Here is a 19,845-nt window from a genome sequence, read left to right on the forward strand (position 1 = left end):
AAAAGGACTTGGCTCCCTGGCGTCCACCTCCCTTCTCCTACCTGCTGCAGTGCGCGTCCAGGACGACATTTTCAATCCTCTGGATAACTTCCTCCATGTCCGTCTTTCCTTTTTCCTTCCAGGCATCTTCCAACACCGACCCTGTCAACTAAAAGACACAGGGATTAATAAAAGAAAGAATTCAATCAAGTACCAATATTCTAAAAATATAATAGGAGCACTTCAAGCATTCTTCCCTACCCCAAGCATTCTTTTTTTTAAAAAATAAATTTTTATTGATTTCAGAGAGGAAGAGGGAGAGAAACATCAATGATGAAAAAGATTTATTGATCAGCTGCCTCCTACACGTCCCCTACTGTGGATTGAGCCTGCAACCTGGCACGTGCCCTTGACCGGAATCGAACCTGGGACCCTTCAGTCCGCGGGCTGACACTCTATCCACTGAGCCAAACCAGCTAGGGCTGCCCAAAGCATTCTTTAAACAAAAGTTAAATATTCCTAGTTGTTCTCTACCATCTAATACTCAGGTATCTCAATACCTTCAGTGTTTTTCTTGACTGAAAGAAAGCAATGAACTATAGCAGATCTTTAACCAAAGGTTTTATGTGTTAACTAGAGGCCCGGTGCATGAATTCATGCACAGGTGGGGTCCTGCCAGCCTGCCCCAATCGAGGCCGGCTGGCCCCGCCACTGGTCGAATTCCCAGTTGAACTCCTGGGGGACAATCTGCATATTAGCCTTTTATTATATAGGATGACTATGGCTTACTCCCTGTATGACTAAGGTAGGCTGTACAATTTTAATCAATATGTCACTTTTTGAAACATGCAGGGTGCAATAAGTATTGAAGCAACGAATTAAAACAAACACTTCATCGGGAAAAAAATGAGTTAAGGATGTCACAGGTAGTTCACAGAAGCTAAGTCATGTCTAATAAAAAAATGCTTAACTTCACTAGTGATCAGGAAAATGCAAACTGAAATGAGGTTTTCCTTTTTACATCATCTGACAAAACCAACCCCAGGATTGCTTGCATCTATCACTGATAAGGATACAGATGGGAAGAGGGGTGGGAATACACTGTGGTTAAGTGTTTGGAAGAGAAATTTGGCATGACAGAAGGTCCCCACCTTATGACGGTTAGACTTATAATTTTTTTTTTTAAATCTTCACCTGAGGATATGTTTTCTTTCTTTCCTTTTTACTGATTTTTGAGAGAGAGAGGAAGGGAGAGGGAGAAACATTGATCAGTTGCTGCCGGTAGGCACCCCAACCGGGGATCTAGGTTGAATACTCGACCTGTAGGTATATAGGACAGTGAGTGGTCCAACCAACTTAGTTAGCTGCACTGGCCAGAGATAGAGTTATATATTTTTTAAGTATATGTTTACTGATTTCAGAGAGGAAAGGAGAGGGAGAGACAGAAATGATGAGAGAGAATCACCGATTGGCTGCCTCCTGCATGCCATGCCCATGCTTGGAATTGAGCCCGCAACCCGGGCCTGTGCCCTGACTGGGAATTGAACTGTGATTTTCTGGTTCACAGGTCAACACTCAACCACTGAGCCATGCCAGCGGGACTAGACTTATAACTTTTTTTTAACTTTACAGTGGTTCAGAGGCAATAAGCATTCAGTAGAAACTAAAACTGCTTTGAATTTTTTATCTTCCCCCAGGCTGATGACTTGTGGTACGATCCTCTCTCAGGATGCTGGACAATGGCTATGAGCTGCAGCTCCCAGCAGGTATGTAATCAGGAGAGCAAACAACCGATACTCAACCGTGTTTTCATGTGGTGGATGATTCTGCCCAACTGCAGCCTAATGGAAGTGTTCTGAGCAAGTCTGAGATAGGCTTGGCTAAGCTCTGTGGTTTGGTAGGTTAGGTGTATTAAATGTATATTCAACTTACAATATTTTCAGTTTACAGTGGGTTTAGGGAGACATAACCCCATCCTAAATCAAGGAGCATCTGTACTTATCAAATTAGGGTATACATGCTCTCTGGTCCACCAAACCTATGTGCAAGCATTTAACCTATATAAAGATGATGAATGATTATCAACAATACTGCCGAGACTAAATTAAAAGTAATCCACTGTTCGGCAACAATGGGTAAACAATGTGCATGTAAACACCGGAACACTGGGAAGCTACTGCAGAAAGAAGTCAATTTGTGTGACACGCAAAGATCTAAGATCTTCCGTAGGTGGTAAAGCAGCAGAGTCAGATGGTACTTATGAGATACACCTACAGACGTGGGGAAGGAAGGGGCACTGCGAAGGACTCCAATTTTTCACTCTAAAATCCACTTCTTACAGTAAATAAGCATGTATTGCTTTTCTAATATATTTAAATTCCAGAGCAAAATAAAATGTCAATATTTAACTTAACGTAATAACTATGTTGAATTCATTTGTGTACTATATATCTACTTTCCTTTCTCCAAATTATATGCTAGATGGGTAGAACAGTTAGTTACACTTTAAGGAAAGAAAATAAGTAAAACCTACCTTTAGTAATTTTACTGCGCAGATTAGGTTATCATCCACAGGGTTAGAAAAGAGGGCATTCAGCAACTCCCGAAGACCAGCCTGAAGAATATCTGCTCTTGTTACCTGCCCATTTGTTCCTTTGATCTTTGGAGATAGAAGAAAATGAACAGCAACTATGCCAAAACATGATACAGATAGATAAATGATCTAACAAAGTGTTGGCAAAATAAGCACTTTAAAACGATACAAAAATCATAGGGACACAATCTGATACCTTCACAAAATTAGACTTACCTTACATATAACTAAAATTTCTAATAGCACTAGTCAACTATAGGTCAAACTTTTCATTTATCACATGTAATGTGTGGTCTGGATAACGTAAGCCTCCTTGAATGTTACTGCTTCATGAAGCATCTCTAGTCTACTAAGCTACCTCCCCCCTTTTGGGGAACACACAGCATTTTACTCTGCGGTTCATATACAGTTTACAAATACTCTGGTTTTGCATGAGAATGGTCTACGTGTCTTGGCTCTCTGGCTGGAAGAACTTCAGGCTCGAGAGGCATGCCTGGTCTTCCCCCTCCCCCACACAGCACCATAACTTCCAAGGAGAAATGCAGAGCATCTTAAACGGCTCTCCGTCCAAGGCACGTTTGTGCTGGTGCTCTTATTGTGGCTCATAACAATAGGAAAGACTAAGACATGAAAGTTTTATAAAACTGAGCCTCCGTGATAAAAAGGGACAGTCAAGTGGGCACTGGATTGGATGAAGACTTGTAGATGCCCTGATGTACATCTGATGGTGGATTCTTGTCTTTTCAGTGGTGTTTATGGTGCTAAGTCCCCAATTCAAGCTTAAATAGATAAACCTGAATCTGAGGCTAACTAGTCAGGACTAACTTGTCAAAGAACAAACTGAATATCCTTTACAGAGTACTATCTCGACTTAAATTGCCTACTAACCAGCATATGCTCATATACCACCAATTTACAAACAAGGTTAGCTGTACCCTTTGTACAAATGCATTTTATGTGGAAGATTAACATATAAAACAGGACCAAGACCTAATCTGGGTGAATTGGGTATAACAACCAAACTCTAGTCTCTCCCCTCTTCACTCAAAGATTTATGTCCTGTAGGTCAAGTTGTTTTTCAGTCACCATCTGAATGTCAACATGTTATGTGTACTAATGTCCCTGAGGCAAGAATCCAAAGAAGTATGCATGTCTACATTTTAACCGCTTAAACACCCATGGAGCACATGAAGACTTTACAATGCTCAGAACTACTCAGCACCTTGCCCTGGAACAGGAAGACAGGCACTGAGTCGTCATTTTCTCTCCCATTTCACTCTTTATGTTGTAAAAGTAATGTAAACACAAATTCCTTATTGAGATCAATTTGTTTGCAAGCTTTACTTAACAGAAGTACTTAACAAAAGAAAATGCCTCCTCACCTCCAGCTTAAGGTAAAGTTCTCCCAGAAAGAGCACGAAGGCATGGAAGCGTTTTCGAGTTGCTTCATCCCCCTTTGCAGCTTGATCTCTAAGTTCATATTCGGTCCGACATCTAATAGAGACAAACCTTTTATAATCTCACATTGCTCTGTTTTTTAAACAGTCAAACAAGATGACCATTTGTTGGTCTGGTTGTTCACAAGCGATACAGAGGCAAGTGCAATGCACCACGACGCTGACTGTCTATAATAAAAATGTTCCTGACTAGTGCAGAGACCAGACTACACGTCATCTTCTCTTACTGAGATGCCTGGTTTTAAGAACTGATAGGAATAGTTGAAAATAAACCTATGAGATCAAGTGGTAGTTAAGTTTAAACAAAGGTTTTATGAGGTTCAGATAAAGTGGCACTTTTTTTTACCCAACCTGTCTCTGTAAAATGTTCTTTCTAATACATGAACTTTGAAACAGATCTTTAAAAATACATAAATATGGCCTCCATCTACACTGAAAATAAAATGAATTCTTATTAAGCCCATTATCCTTGTAATTTTCAGTATATAGATCAGAGAAAAGGGGAAGTCCCCAATTGAATAGACACATAGAAAGCAATTGATTTGGTCTCTATTCCTAATAGAGACTGAAGGAGTCAAATAACTTACTTCCCCCTGAACTGGCCCATTTGCCTTACATAAGTAAAAAAAGAAAGCTTCATGGACATAGTTCCCACAAGGGTTCTAAAGCCATCACAGCGAGCCTGCTGCTGCCTGTCAGTGAATTAGAGGGTCAGCTACTGCTAACGCAGATTTTTAAATGGACCTTTAACTGTTACCATGTTGGTGGTCAGTATTTTTCCTTATCTTTATTAGGAAGGTGGTGATAAGGTAGGACAGTTGTGTTTTCATAAAGTTAATCTTGGCAGTTCTTTTAAAGACCAAGGGAGGAACTCATGGAGACTAAATGGCTTTCATTCATAAAGGACCAGTTTAGGTTGCTTTGTAAAGCACTTTTTTTGGAAGAAAAAAGAAGTCACTTCTCGACGAAGGATTTATCTTTATGAATCAACCATAAATACACCCAGGACAGCTCTAGCTGGTTTGGCTCAGTGGATAGAGCGTCAGCCTGCGGACTGAAGGGTCCTGGGTTTGATTCCAGTCAAGAGCACATGCCGGGGTTTCAGGCTTGATCTCCAATGGGGGCGGCATGCAGGAGGCAGTCGAACAATGATTTTCTCTCATCGTTATTGATGTTTCTCTCTCTTTCTCTCTCCCTTTCTCTCTGAATTCAATAAAAATATATTTAAAACTAGAGGCCCAGTGCACAAAAATTTGTGCACTGGGGGTGGGGGGGGGGCCCTCAGCCCGGCCTATGCCCTCTTGCAGTCTGGGACCCCTCGGAGGATGACCACCTGCTGGCTTAGGCCCACTCCCTGGGGGATTGGCCTTAGATGGCAATCAGACATCCCTCTGGCAGCCCGGCAGCCCTAGGGGGATGTCCACTTGCCAGCAGGGAGCAGACCTAAGCTGCAGTCAGACATCCTTAGCGCTGCTGAGGAGGCAGGAGAGGCTCCCGCCACCACCACTGTACTGGCAGCAGGCAGCCTGGCTTGTGGCTGAGCAGAGCTCCCCCTGTGGGAGCGCACTGACCACCAGGGGACAGCTCCTGCATTGAGCATCTGCCCCCTGGTGGTCAGTGTGTGTCAGTGACCAGTCATTCCCAGTCATTCTGCTGTTAGGGTCAATTTGCATATTACCCTTTTATTATATAGGATAGAGGCCTGGTGCACGGGTGGGGACCAGCTGGTTTGCCCTGAAGGGTGTCCCGGATCAGGGTGGGGGTCCCGCTGGGTGCCTGGCTAGCCTGAGTGAGAGGCTAACGGGTTTTTGCAGGCTGGTCACACCCACTTCGGGCTGGGAGTCCCCACTGGGGTGCCTGGCCAGCCTGGGTGAGGGCTGATGGCTGTTTGCAGGCTGGTCAAGCCCCCCCCCCCTCCAAGTGGGGACCTTCACCCCATGGAGGTTTGGTCAGCCTAGGTGAGGGGCTGAGGGCTGTTTGCAGGCTGGCAACAGCCCCTTCAGGGTGGGGGGTCCCCACTGGGGTGCCTGGCCAGTCTGGGTGAGGGGCTGAGGGCCGTTTTCAGGCTGGCCAAGCCCCCCAGCGATGGAAGCTCCCAGCCTCTTTTTTTCTTTTTCTTTTTTATTCTGGGATTTATTTACCTTCTATAATTGAAACTTTGTAGCCTTGAATGGAGCTCAGAGCCAGCCAGGGCGGGTGGGAAGCTTAGCTTCCTCCATCGCCAGGGGCAACCCAAGCCTCCTGCTCGCTCCAGCTCTGTGGCCATGGCCGGCTGGAAGCAAGTATCTGGGGTTTATTTATCTTCTATAATTGAAACTTTGTTGCCTCGAGTGGAACTCAGAGCCAGCCACGGCAGGCGGGAAGCTTGGCTTCCTCCATCACTGGGGCAACCAAGACTCCTGCTTGCTCTAGCTCTGTGGCTGCCGGCCGCCATTTTGGTTGGGTTAATTTGCATATAGTCATTCTGATTGGCTGGTGGGCATGGCTTAAGGCATAGCAAAGGTATGGTCAATTTGCATGTTTGTCTTTTATTAGTGTAGATTAATAAATAAATACACTAAGGACAGCTTACTGGGCACCTGTGTGGCTGATTCCGATGCTTACAAGCTGCATTAAATGAGCAACATCTTCTGTGCGAGTCAGAGACAGAAGGTATTTGTTACCTTCTCATACATATTAATTCCTCACCAGGAAAAAGTTGGGATATCTATAAATAGAACACTGTGGTTAATAATGGAAAGGATCAGTTAATTAATGCCAATTCAGTTATCCAGGCACCTTGCTGACTATTCTCCTTTCTCTGACCTTTCTTTTATGACTTTGCAGGTAAAATCTTTGAAATGACCTCCTTTCGTTTATAAACGCTAAGCTATTATGCATTACGATATGTGAATCTATGTGTAAAAGCAAATTCCTACTCCTGTACATGGCTGATTATCTGGGTGGGAGAAAAGAACCTAAACCTTTTTAAGCTTAAGAGTTTCAACTATAAAAGGACCACATGCTTATTTTAGAAAGGTTAAAGCAGAGAAAAATAACAAAGTCACTGCAACCCAGCGACAACTGCTGTGAAGGTAACTTCTGTCTTCTTCAAGTGTGTATATACTGCGAAGTTAGGTAGTAGACTATGCCCTGCTTTTCACTAGTTATATGATTAGCATTTTCTGTGTTGACATCTAACAGTATCAATACTACAGAAGCATACATGGGGGCAGAGTCAGAAGAGTGGGAAGAGGGCTTCTCAACCACAGCCACACGGAAGAATCCTTGGGAAGCTTTAACAAACCATGCCGGGCTCCACCTCAGTCCATCATGCTGGAATTTCCCAGCATGAGGCAGTGGCTCAGCCCTTTCACTGCGTCGCCAGGGTGAGCAGCAGAGAAGGGCGACCTTCCTTCCATCCTACTCCTGGAAGTACCTGCTCTCACATCTTTCCAGAAGCTTTAATTTGCGTTTCTTTAACTACAGGGAAGGTTAGATATCTTTTCATAACTTTGTCATTTATATTTTTCCAAACTGTACCCATTCAGAGCCATTCCAAATATTTCTAATGAAATACTAGTCTTTTTCTTACTCATTCCTAACAGGCCTCTCTTTTCATCCTATAGAATAAAAGGCTAATATGCAAATCAACCGAACAGCAGAATGACTAGTTGCTATGATGTGCACTGACCACCAGGGAGCAGACGCTCAACGCAGGAGCTTCCTCCTGGTGGTCAGTGCACTCCCACAGGGGGAGCACCATTCAGCCAGAAGCCAGGCTCAACGGCTGGTGAGTACAGCAGCGGTGGTGGGTGCCTCTCCCGCCTCTGCAGTAGCTCTAAGGATGTCTGACTGATGGTTCCTGGACTGCAGCGCAGGGTGAGGGACACCCCACCCCCACCCACCGAGTGCATGAATTTTATTCATGCACTGGGCCTCTAGTATTAAATAAATGAGGTCATTACCCTGTGTTATATATTTTTACTTTAGTTCATATAAACTTATGACCCCCCCCCCAAATATTATAACCTATGTGTAATTAAGTTTAATCTCTTGCTTCAGGGCCTGTGGGCATCATGTCTTGCTTAAAAGGGTTTTACCAACCTATGATTTTTGTTGGCAATTTCCGCCTATTATTTACTGTCTCACTTTCATTTAAATCTCCGTTGTATCTGAAATATATTTTGGTGTGAAGAGGCAGGAGCCCATCTTTGCTTTGTTGCTCTCCCAGCTGTGTTGGCAGCACACTTTCTCTCATGCACGTGGACCTAAGCCACCACCAGTAAGCTTGATGTCCATGTGTTGCTGAAGTTAGTTCTGCATCTTCATTCTGTTCCCATGCAGGCTAACCACACTGTACAACCATTCAAAGTATCTCTAAAGAACTAACGTGCGAACTATAATAAACACAGACAACCCTGTTGTTGAATAAAACTCAAAATATAAGAAAGTTAGTTCCCCCAAATTAGTTTATGAATTCAGTGTCATCCAAAAAATACCTAATAAATACCAACAAGAGTTATATAATTTCACATGCTGATTCTGAAGTTCACTAGAGAAAAAAAGCATGCAATAGCAAAGAAAATTCCACAAAACAATGGGGAACTAACTAGACCAGACATTAAAAATTAGAGCTTTTAAAAAACAGCATGGTAATAAAACAAATGATGAATGGAATATAATGAAAGTCCAGAATCAAAACCCTAATAGAAGGATATGGTGTGATAAAGGTAGCAAGCAGTTCAAATCAACAGGGAAATGGACCGTTTCAAAAAAAGGGGTATGGGAAAAACTGGCTAAACACATGGCAATTAATACATCAGATCCTTGCTTAAACCAAAGTACAAAAGCACTAAGAAATACATGGGATCATTTTTAAGAACTTGGGAAAGGCTTTTCTAAACATAAAATCAAAGGCAGAGACCACTACAGACAAATACTGTTTAAGTAAGAATGGTCTGTTCTCTTCTCCCCTGCAACCTTCTATAATGTACAGTCGTTGGAAAAAAGGAATGGTCATATTCTAGTACCTTCAAAAGTAGGTTTCCTTTAATTTCATATATTCACACTGACCTTTGAAGTAGCAATTGGCGGAAGTTGCCACTCTGTGAGCTAATTGTCAGGTGATGGGACAGGTAATTACACAGGCGAGCTCCCATGTAGGAGAAATTTGGAATGGACGTGGCCTTTCAAAAAGAAAAAAGTTTTGTATGACATAGGTACATCGTCATTAATGCAAACAGCAACATTCCAGAGAGGAAAAACATTTCTACTCCCCAAACAACCATATTGTAAAGAAAAATGTACAAGTGTTTTATAATTGCCAGGCCTAAGGCAATTATGTTAACTCTCCCTCCCAACCTTACACCAAGAACCAGAGCCAGTACAAAGGAACATGTTTAAGGCAAGTCCCCCCATCATTTACCAGAAAGCAAGCGGACAGTATGTCTTTATACGAACCCATTTTTTCACAAAATATGTACATGTACCCGGTTGCATAGTGCCAGTTATGAATAAGAGTATCTGCTGAACTATTGTTCTGCGCTGCTTCTCAGCAACAGGAGGGAACCAACTCTGGCATCCAGTCGTCCAGAGTGAGGCTCCCAAGCCTTGTGCCATGACTTTGGACATCACTAAACCTCCCTGAGCTTCCGTTTCCTGATTCCTAAAGAGGTGACTAATGGTACCTGGTGTGTGAGATTAACACTTAAAGAACACCCCAAAACACTGGGGGTAAAGAGGAAGTTAAAATGGATAAGCCATTAAAAAAAAAAAAGGACAGTGAGAAAACACTACATATCGAAGACTGTATGATATAGCCCAAACTGTACTCAAGAAGTTTAACTTTCACTGTAGTCTTTAAATAGTAAAGAACATAGTTTATATGAAATGTTAGGTAAGAAAAATACACATTAAGAAGTTCAGGGACTTAGCCAAGGTCACAAAGGTAGTTAACCAGAGTTTAGATCTAACAAATGTCCTGATGCCCTTCTGACTCTATGCTGGCTCTACTAACTAGCTGTGGTAACCTCAGACAAGTCATTTAACTTCTCTGTTAAGATCTGTATAAAATGGGCATAATAATATCATGCAACCACTGAGGAATAAATGAATTAACTACACGTCAAGTGTTTGGCATTGCGTAAGTACTTTATAATTAGATCTTTTTATTTCTAATTATTTTCTTGCTTGCCTAAGACCCTAAACATTTCTCATCAAGAAGACTGACTTCTCACATTTCAAATTCAAAAAGTCTACTCTTCCCATTATTGGCATGGCCTGTATCTTAGTTTACTTTTAAAATGGTCACGCACAACTTAATGACAAGAAGTTCCACAGGCTGGTTAAGGCTTCCTGCTTCCCCACTACACTCTCGTTTACTCCCACAACCACTTGGATTCTTGCAGGTAAAATGTTTTACCTCTACCTGCATGAGCTGTAATCCCTCAGTTTAGACATCACTTCTTACTATTTCCTACCATAGAATATGAGCATTTAGACTTCACCCTGCTTAATCCCACTCTATTGCACTATTTTCCAACCCTTCTACCTTCCAATAACACCATGATTTTATTCCTTAGTTTTGTGTTTCCACTTACAGCTCAACCATGTGATTATACTTATTCCTTTCTTATACAACTTTGTTTTCCCTAGACACTAATTTTTTTTTCTAGTACTTTGTTCTTTATGTATCTCTCAGATTTATTCTTAAACTCACTAGTTTGTAAATTCCTTAATATCTTCCAACGTAGCACCTGTGCTCATCTCACCAGGGAAATCTTTCCTGGAGCCTCAGCCCCACTCCAGGGAAGCCTGGCCTTCCAGCTGCTGTGCACATGGCTATTGTCTCAGGATCTCCCTTCACCATCGTGTGGGTGACACACACATCTGTAGAATTCCCCGCTTCCTCGTCCCCATGTCTTCGTCCTCTGTTTAGTTCCTTTGCTTTGCTGGAGTACCTTCTTCAATAATTTCTCAAGAAAGGTTACAATAAAACTTCAAACTGCTACTCAGTGCAAAAATATCTAATTTTTTTAGATTTTCTAGCAATCTTTTTGCCTCATTCCTTATCCTCATCTTTTGGAAATTCTGCATTATAAATCAGAGAGATTCTCAACTATCCTCACCTGTTTGGAATTCAACTTATTTAGATTTGCCAAGTCAGTTAACACCGTCACACCTGCTTTCTAGTCCCAAACTGGGACTTCTGTTCTCTTTCCCCACCTCAGTCCTCATGGCTTCTGGCCTTTCAAAATCCTCACACTGTCATTTAGTGGTATCTGGGGAAGAATCAAAGTTGGGTCTAAATATTTAATGTCATTTTTCTTTTTCTACAACAGGCCTTTTGTCAGTTGCTATGAGTAAATTCCCTCAATGGAATTTAAGAACTGTTAGCAAATCTGTGTATCACTGACCACAGAATGTTAACTTGCGGACAGATCACAAGAATTCTCGTGTTTTCTCTTCTAAAGCTTGTGGCCAATCACAAGAATTTTTAAAAAAGATATTAGCTTGTAAGAACATGTAATAAATAACTTCAAAATGCAATGGGCATTTAATTTTAAAGAGTGCCTTTCACATTTATGTAAAACGTTTTTTGTACTCATTCAATAGAAACTTATCTGGTCACTGGGTAAAGCTAGCAATAAAACTACTGGTCCGCAATGTGTTAAGAGATAAGCCCGGAAACTGTAGTTTGTCAGGCTGCAGCCCTCCTGCCCGTCCTAAAGAACTATGACAGGGCAGCCTCCTGAGGAGTTAGAACAGAAGAAAAACCAGAAAAAGTTTAAGCAAGAGTGTAATTCTTCCATTTCTTATCTCACATTCTTTTTCAATCCATTTAGAGGCTGAAAGTAGGTATCAGGACAAATAGAGCGGTTCCATCTTCCTACAATCTCAGGCGTTTCTGGAAACTTGAGAGTTGGCTAGGTCGATTTTCAATGGGTGTGTGTGGCAAGTACGCTGGTGTGCCACAGGAATTTTTAAATCATGCAATACCTGACTATTTAGTCAGGGCCACTGACCTCTTTTCCCTTAGGCTGTCAAACAAAAAATGACAACAGTCAACATAACAATAGCTGTCTAGTGAGAATGAGTCAAAATTATACCTTTATTTTCTTGTCAGATCAGCAAAAAATACATTTTTTGGTCTGCCACAGAATTTTAGTAATTAGTTTACGTGTGCCATGAGATGAAAAAGGTTGAAAATTTCTGGGCTAAGTAATATTAGGGTCCAGTAACAACCCAGAACAAATTGGAAATATAGTCAAATGAGATACTAGCTGGCAAAAAAGCCAACCTGTTTGCTATCATAATCACCCTTCCTATATATTCCACGTTTGAGTTGCTCATTTAGTGGTGACTCAAAGAACACTGAAGGTTCTATTTATGTTCACCTCCTACTCCGTTTTTGGTCAGTCTTACATGACCTTATTTGCCTTAAAAATACAGTATTGTTTACGTTCCCTCCTTAAAATAGCATTAATGTGTCTGTGATAATATGCTAGCATCAAAACTAAACTTTATATGAAAAAATAATCTAGATATTAGATTTCCAAGGAATTAAGATGTAAATCCGTGAAAATTTGAAATAAAGACAAGCAGAAATGTTAAAACAAGACAGGGTGTTCTGTGGTTTCACTTTTTTTTTTTTTAAGGACTCATTTATGAGACAAGTTCTCCCATGATCTTTTTTTCTCCCCTACTCCAATAATGCTCTATTATTCAACATCTAGGAGAAAATATTGCAGTCCTTTTAACGTGCTGTTAATTTCAGATCCCATAAAACAGAAAGAGGTGGGAAAAGGCATGATACTTATGGAGCCTTCCTCATAAATGCCTGCAGCCTCTTCCAATGCCGGTCTAGTGCCACGGCTACACTGATGCCTTTGCAATCTGGCTCCAGCCCTGGGTCCCCAACGACAGAAATTTTATATAACAGAGACCTAAACACTCCCATGAACCATACAGTTAACAAGTGTAGAGGCAGGTGAACATGAACCTGGCCTCCCTCAAGGAGCAGCCACCATCCTTGGGCTTCGAGGAAGCTACCCGAGGACCATCCCATGCTACATACTACTAGCCGACCTACCTGTTGATAGACGAGTTCCACAAGTTCTTGCAAGGCATCGTCTGTTGTAACCCAGCCATTCAGGGTCTCTGCAAACTGGTCAATTTCAGTTTCAAAACTGCCAGGCTGCTCTGTAAGATGATTCAAGAAATCCTGAACATATTCAGATAGAGTGGGATAATCCTCACAGCCATCCTCATAGGATTCCTGTAGATGCAAAGTTAAAAAGAAAAGTTTTAAGCGTGCAACTGGCTGAAATGAACATGAGGCAGCTTTAGGTCAAGATGGTTCCAGCACAAATAATTTTTTAAAGGATCTTTCATATATATGATAAAAGTTATTTTATTAATAAAACTAGAGACCTGATGCACAAAAATTCGTTCAAGAGTAGGCCTTCCTTCCCTCCGACACCCGGGCTTCCCTCCTCCAGCAGCCAGCAGGCACCCGGGACCCACGCTGGCTTCCCCCAGGCTGCCCCCAGGCACCCAGAACCCAGCTGGCTTCCCTCCGGCCCCGGCTTCGTCAGGAAGGACTTCTGGAAGGATGTCCGGAAGACATCCAGTCTAATTAGCATATTACCCTTTTATTATTATAGAAGCTTAAGTCCACTTAATTTTGCCCAATGGCCAAAATGTTCTAACAGAAGGGCTCCATCTAGCCAGGCAGGGAACTGTCTTCTCATCCCTGACAGATTTACAAGATGGCTGACAAAGCTTAAACCAATATTTCACTATAATACCAATATCAAAATTGAGATTTTAATCTATTTATGGATATAATAAGATCTAAGATTTGCAACGGGAGGGGAGGAGGGGCCAGGGATATAGAACCAATGGCTGCCCACATGTAGCCCTAGCTGGTTTGACTCAGTGGACAGAGCATCAGCCTGTGGACCGAAGGGTCCCGGGTTTGATTCAGTCAAGGGCACATGCCTAGGTTGTGGGCTCAATTCCAAGTAGGGGGTGTGCAAGAGGCAGCCAATCAATGATTCTCATTCTTGATGTTTCTATCTCTTTCTCCCTCTCCTTTCCTCTCTGAAATAAAAAATATATATTAAAAAAAAAAAAAAGAATGGCCACATGTAGCTAACTGACAAGGCCATGAGGATTCATTATATCATTCTCATATCCTAATAGATATTTGACAATTTTTGAAAAAAGTTAGTAAGGCTTGTCATCTGCCTGTCTGTTAATTCTTAAGGACATGGAAATATATACAGTAAGTGACTATATAATTTCATCATAGTGTACAGTGGTAGGAGACTCTCTGCCATATCCAGACTTCCATTAAAATAAACCAAAGGAAAAAAAGAAAAACAATGGTCAGGAATAGGAGGATACAGAACTCAATGGTAAGAATAGACAGAGAGCAGGAAATTCTAACAGTGGGATTAGGAGGACTGGAGATAGAATGGCTTAGAGTTCTGGAAGGGTTAAGAAAGCACAGCAAAAGCCTATAAAAATGGCTTTTAGAAAAAGCATGCTTTCTTTTTTTAAAGTTTTTGTTTATTGATTTAAGGGAGAAATATATATAGAAACACTGTTGTTCCAATTATTTATGCATTCATTGTATGTGCCCTAACCGGGGATCGAAACTGCAACACCTTGGAGTATCAGGATGATCCTCTAACCAATTGAGCTACCAGCCCAGGGCAGCATGCTTTCTTGAAAGCAGATCCAGCTCAAGGACACCAAGCAATAGATTTTCATGTCTAAGAAGAAGACTCAAGGAGTTACGGGAGAACAAGGCAGGAGGCCACTAGAATAGAGGCTCCATGAACGCAGGAATTTTTGTCCATGGTGCTCGCTGCTGTCCCCCAGTACTTGACTCAGGATAGGTGTTAAACTGTTGTTGAATGAGTGAGCGAATATAGCTAACTTTGGATTATGGTTACTGTAAGAAAAAGTTTCCCTCACAAGATCCTGCCCTGCCAGGTGGCTCAGTTGGTTGGAGCATCATCCTGTACACCAGCTGTTCTCAACCTTCTGGCCCTTTAAATACCCCTCATGTTGTGATCTAAACATAAAATTATTTTCATTGCTACTTCATAATTGTAATGTTGCTATTGTTATGAATCATAATGTAAATATCTGATATGCAGGATGGTCTTAGGCGACCCCTGTGAAAGGGTCGTTTGACCACCAAAGGGGTCGCGACCCACAGGTTGAGAACCGCTGCTGTACACCAAAAGGTTGCAGGTTGGATCCCCGGTCGGAGCACATACAGGAAGCAACCAATCAATGTTTCTCCCTCTCTCTCTTTTTTCTCTCTTCCTCTCTTCTTCTCTCTCTTAAAAAAAAAAAAAAGTCAATAAAAACGATCTTATCCTAAGAGTCAGGAGACTAAGTGGTTTGCGGAAAACTCTCAGCCGTGGCAGATGGTTAATGGATAGAGGCTGGAGAATGTACCAGAGCAGGGTGGCAAACTTGAATGCTTAGAATCCAGGTGTATTCCAAGCAAATGAAGTAAGCCAGTGCGCAAATTCGAACTCACACACACTGTCTAAAGTGGCTGCTTCTATTCAACCAACTTTCACCAAAATAACAGTCTAGTATGGCCAAATCTTATGATTTCATGACACCACAAAATTCAGATTTGCAATATCTAATTTAAGTATTGGTAACTTATTAAAAATGCTTAAAAAAGAGGGTCTAAGAAGACATACACGAGCCATTCTAGCTTGCAATGCATTCTAGGGAATTAAGCAGAGAAGAAGCTGATTAGAGGATATCAAAGGATGCCTAAAAGATGCCAGTGGCTCAAAGTAAGTAGACTAACACAGCCATTACTCTGCTTTATAGCTAGCCCAGGAGTCATTGTAAAACTAGTTGGTACAGAACCATGAAAAAACTACATCCCTCCTTATCATAAAGCAGCTCAGTCAACAGGGAGAAAAGCAGATGGAGAACTCTGTGGCTGTTAGAAGGTAAGTACCCTGAAGAGTTTATTCAACTACTCACAGGTCTCCAACGGTTTCTTTCATGTCTGGGCCAAATATAATCTTCTGGCAAGAATCCAAACTAGCCTCCCTTCTACTTTACATGACTGACGGCTCCTTTCAGCCCAAATCAACTGCTCTTCCCATTATGCCTACACTTTCCAGCCCCAAAGCCTTTTCCTAATGTAGTCTAAGATGCACCGAGATTCTAAAGCAGCGGTTCTCAACCTGTGGGTCGCGACCCCTTTGGGGGTCGAACGACCCTTTCACAGGGGTCGCCTAAGACCATCGGAAAACACATATATAATTACATATTGTTTTTGTGATTAATCACTATGCTTTAATTATGTTCAATTTGTAACAATGAAAATACATCCTGCATATCAGAAATTTACATTACGATTCATAACAGTAGCAAAATTACAGTTATGAAGTAGCAACGAAAATAATGTTATGGTTGGGGGTCACCACAACATGAGGAACTGCATTAAAGGGTCGCGGCATTAGGAAGGTTGAGAACCACTGTTCTAAAGGATGGAATATAGTTTTCCCAGACTTTCTATCAAATATGGAAGGAAAGCAAAATAAAGGTAACAAAAAGGAGTGCCACCATTAGTTATTGGGTAAATACAAACTAAAACTACCAGATACTACACACCCACTAGAATGGCTAAACTTAAAAAAGAGAAAATATTAAGTGGTGGTCAAGCTAACACAGCAACTGGAAATCACACACTACTCCAAGCGTAGACTGCACAGTCTCAGGAAAACTAGTGGGCAGTGTCTACCAAAGCTGGCTACTTATGTCCCAGCAATTCCATTCCTTGGTATGTACCAAACAGAGGCGAGGGTGTATATCCATCGAGACATGGCCAGAAATAGCGGCCCTATTCATAATAGCCACAAAGCGGAAGCTACTCCAGTGTTCAACAGACCAATGGGACTGTGGTCATATCACACAATGGAATAAGTCACCTCTGAGAATAAGTCGCCTCCAATTACATGCTACACCATGGGTGAATTTTGACTGAATGAAAGTGAGAAACAAATGTAATATATTCAGGATGACTCCATTCATATAAACTTTGAGAAGAGGCAAAACTGTTATTGATTTCAGTGCTGGTTGCCCGAGTGTTCACTTTGTGAAACTTTGAGCTAACCTTTATGTGCACTATTCTGTTTGTTTTATGGCAATAAAGGTAAGAACACAGGAAAGATAGGACTTATGCTAAACTTATTATTTCATCAATCCAGAATGGTCCTGCCCCACTTACCTACAATTAATTGCTATGCATTTATTTAGCACAACAAATTCCTTTCTACCCACCCCAATTGTGCTGTTTCATGCTGGTATTTAAGAAAAACATGACCAATTTTTTTAAATTCTTATGTTATTGACAAAGATGAATCTGAAAGCTTACAAGTTCTTTATACCTATGGAAACACTTTATCAAAATCCCCTGCATTTCCACATAACAATAATTACCATCATCTACTTCAACTTAACAGAGCCCAGATGTGGACTTCTCAACATTCAAAAACCTACACCAACTAGTCTGCCTCAAAACCACTTTGATTTACCCTAAATCTATCAGTGGGCCTATCTTACTAAACTCAAATTAAAAAATACACTTTGCCAGGCCCCTATTCTGTATGTTATTCATAAAGTCGGGCCAAAAAATTTCAGCTTTATAGGTTGAAGGGGGGAGAGGGAGCTTGCCTACATCAAGTTTTCCAGCCTCCAGATACTCTGCAGATGCCGAGAACAAAACGGACGAGAACGTCTGCTCTCAAGCTCACACTCTGATACCCTGAACCGAACCACAACACATACCCCGGAGTCGGTTCTGCTTCCCCCGAGCTCCGTGCATGCACTCATGTCTTTGTGTCAGCACGGAAAGCGCCGGCGTGCAGCTGAGTGAGGTCGGAAGCACGTTCGCCGGTGCATTTAGGCACCCCTCGCATCTGGGCACCCCTCGCATCTGGGCACCCCGAGCCGAGGAAGGGCGGTACTCACCGTGTAGCTGGAATAACCCGAGGGGTAGAACTCAGGGGCGTTCGCAGACAGCTTGGACATCAGCACCGGGGCGACGACCACCTGGGGTTTGGCCATCGCGGGCTCCGAGTTCTGCAGGGGGACGCTGTCCTGGGGTCTCGTTTGTTCTAAGGATGGAAAAAAAAAAAAGGGGGGGGTGTGAGATGCCTCCACGCCTTTGTGTAATAAACGATGTGCCGAAAAGCCACCTGAGAAGGGCTGGTTCCTGAGCGCCACGCGAGGACCATCACGCGAGGCCAGGCCGTGGCAGGAGAGGCGCCGAGGGCCCGCAGGAAGGAACAAAGACCCGCCGAGCTCCTCCCGGGACGCACGCGCCTCCGCGGCGCAGGCCCGGGGTCCCCTCCCGCTGCCGGAGGCGGTTGGGGCGGGGGGCGGCTCGCCCAAGATGTCCCCTCCGAGGGCGGGGAAGGGGCGGCGGGCCTCCTCCCCCCGGGACGCCGCCCGCGGGCCCGCGCCGGCCCCTCCCCCGCGGGCGCACAAAGGGCCCCCGCGGCCCCTTCCGGACCCGCCGCGGGCCGTGCCCACCCGACCCCGCGGGCCCCGGGGCGGCTTCGGGGGACGGGGCGGGACGGGGCGCGGGCCGGGGACCGGGGCGGGAGGCGCGGCTCCGTACCTGCGGGCGGCCGCGCGGGCCCGGCGGGGAGCTCGCTCTGGGCCCCTGGCGGCGGGGCCGTCCGCGGCTGGCGCAGCGGCGGCGGCGGCTGGAAGCCCGGCGCCGGGGGCTGCGGCGGGGGCCGCGTCCGCTCCGCCGGCCCCGCTCCGTTCGGGGAACCGCCGCCCTCGGGCCCGCCCCCTCCGCGGCCCAGGCCCCGGCTGCGGCCCCGACCAGCACCTGGGGCCCGATCGAAACCGTCCGACATGCTCCCGCTCCGCTCCGGCCGCGGCGGCGCTGCGCTGCGCTGCGCTCGGGGACGCGGGGGAGGCGCCCGGCCTCACTCGGGGCTCATGGACCGGCAGGCGCGGCCCGGCCTCGGGCCTCAGAGCGACGGCAGCTGCTGCCCCGGCGCCGAGCCCGCCCTCCGCGCCCGCAGCTGCCGCTCCGCTCGCCCTCCAGCCCGCCGCCCGCCTCCGCGCGGCGCTCCCGGCGGGTCACAGCGGCCCCCCGCGGCCCGGAGGCCCCGGCGCGCCCGCGCCCCGCTCGCGAGGGGGCAGCCGCGGCCCCGCCGGCCCGGGGCGTCTCGCCGGGGCGTCCGTGCCGCCGCCGCGGGGCCGGCTCGGGGACAGGCGCTTACCCGGCGGCCCGGCCCAGGCCGTGCGGCTCGGAGGGAAGCGGGAGGCCGACGGTTGAGGCCGCGGAAATAAAAACGCGGGGGGAGGGGGCGAGGGGCCGGCACCGGCGCTCGCGGACGCGCACCTTCGTGGGCGCGCAGGTGACCCGCACCCCCACCCGCCCCCGCCTCCGCCGTTCCCGGTCGGAACCCCCTGGAGGAAGCGCCGCCACCTGCTCCGTTAGCGCCGGGCGCGAGCAGAGTCTGGCTACGCCCCCGCTTTTCCTTCACTGCAGCCCTGGGACCAGGCTCAGTCGCTTCCCTTTTCTTCCCCCCGCGGAAATTTTAAGGAAATACACTACTTTTCAATGAAACGCCCCTTTTTTTCATGTACCAGGGCTGTGCAATAAGTATAGAGTGCGAGTCACAAAGGCAGGTCACTTAGGAAATTACACGTTTTCTGGAAGCCACATGAAAGGAGTAAGAAGAAACGGGTGGAATGAATCTTAATGTATTTAACCCGCTACCTCCAAAATGGTATTTCAACATGAAATCAATGTAA

At 44.7% G+C, this 19,845-nt stretch overlaps 1 protein-coding gene across 4 annotated transcripts in view; it reads right to left on the reverse strand.

Annotated features, from left to right (window-relative positions):
• The window catches only part of PAIP1 (poly(A) binding protein interacting protein 1), a 31,334-nt gene extending 11,715 nt beyond the window's left edge, over positions 1–19,619 (reverse strand). Inside the window, exons 1-7 of one of the 4 annotated variants that reach the window (XM_081089416.1) lie at positions 19,308–19,619; positions 18,037–18,182; positions 13,103–13,288; positions 9,085–9,197; positions 3,955–4,066; positions 2,513–2,638; positions 42–148 (exon numbers count right to left, since the gene is read on the reverse strand). In XM_081089416.1, coding sequence (XP_080945542.1) covers positions 42–148; positions 2,513–2,638; positions 3,955–4,066; positions 9,085–9,197; positions 13,103–13,288; positions 18,037–18,132 — 740 coding nt within the window. In that variant the 5' untranslated portion in view covers positions 18,133–18,182; positions 19,308–19,619. Of the gene's footprint in view, positions 1–41; positions 149–2,512; positions 2,639–3,954; positions 4,067–9,084; positions 9,198–13,102; positions 13,289–18,036; positions 18,183–18,688; positions 19,145–19,307 lie in introns of those variants that run through there. The other 3 variants (XM_081089417.1, XM_081089415.1, XM_081089414.1) reach the window with 3 other exon arrangements.
• Between the last annotated feature and the right edge of the window lie 226 nt (positions 19,620–19,845).

This window comes from Myotis nattereri (genome assembly GCF_964212035.1).
Source record: "Myotis nattereri genome assembly, chromosome: 4".
Lineage (NCBI taxonomy): Eukaryota > Metazoa > Chordata > Mammalia > Chiroptera > Vespertilionidae > Myotis > Myotis nattereri.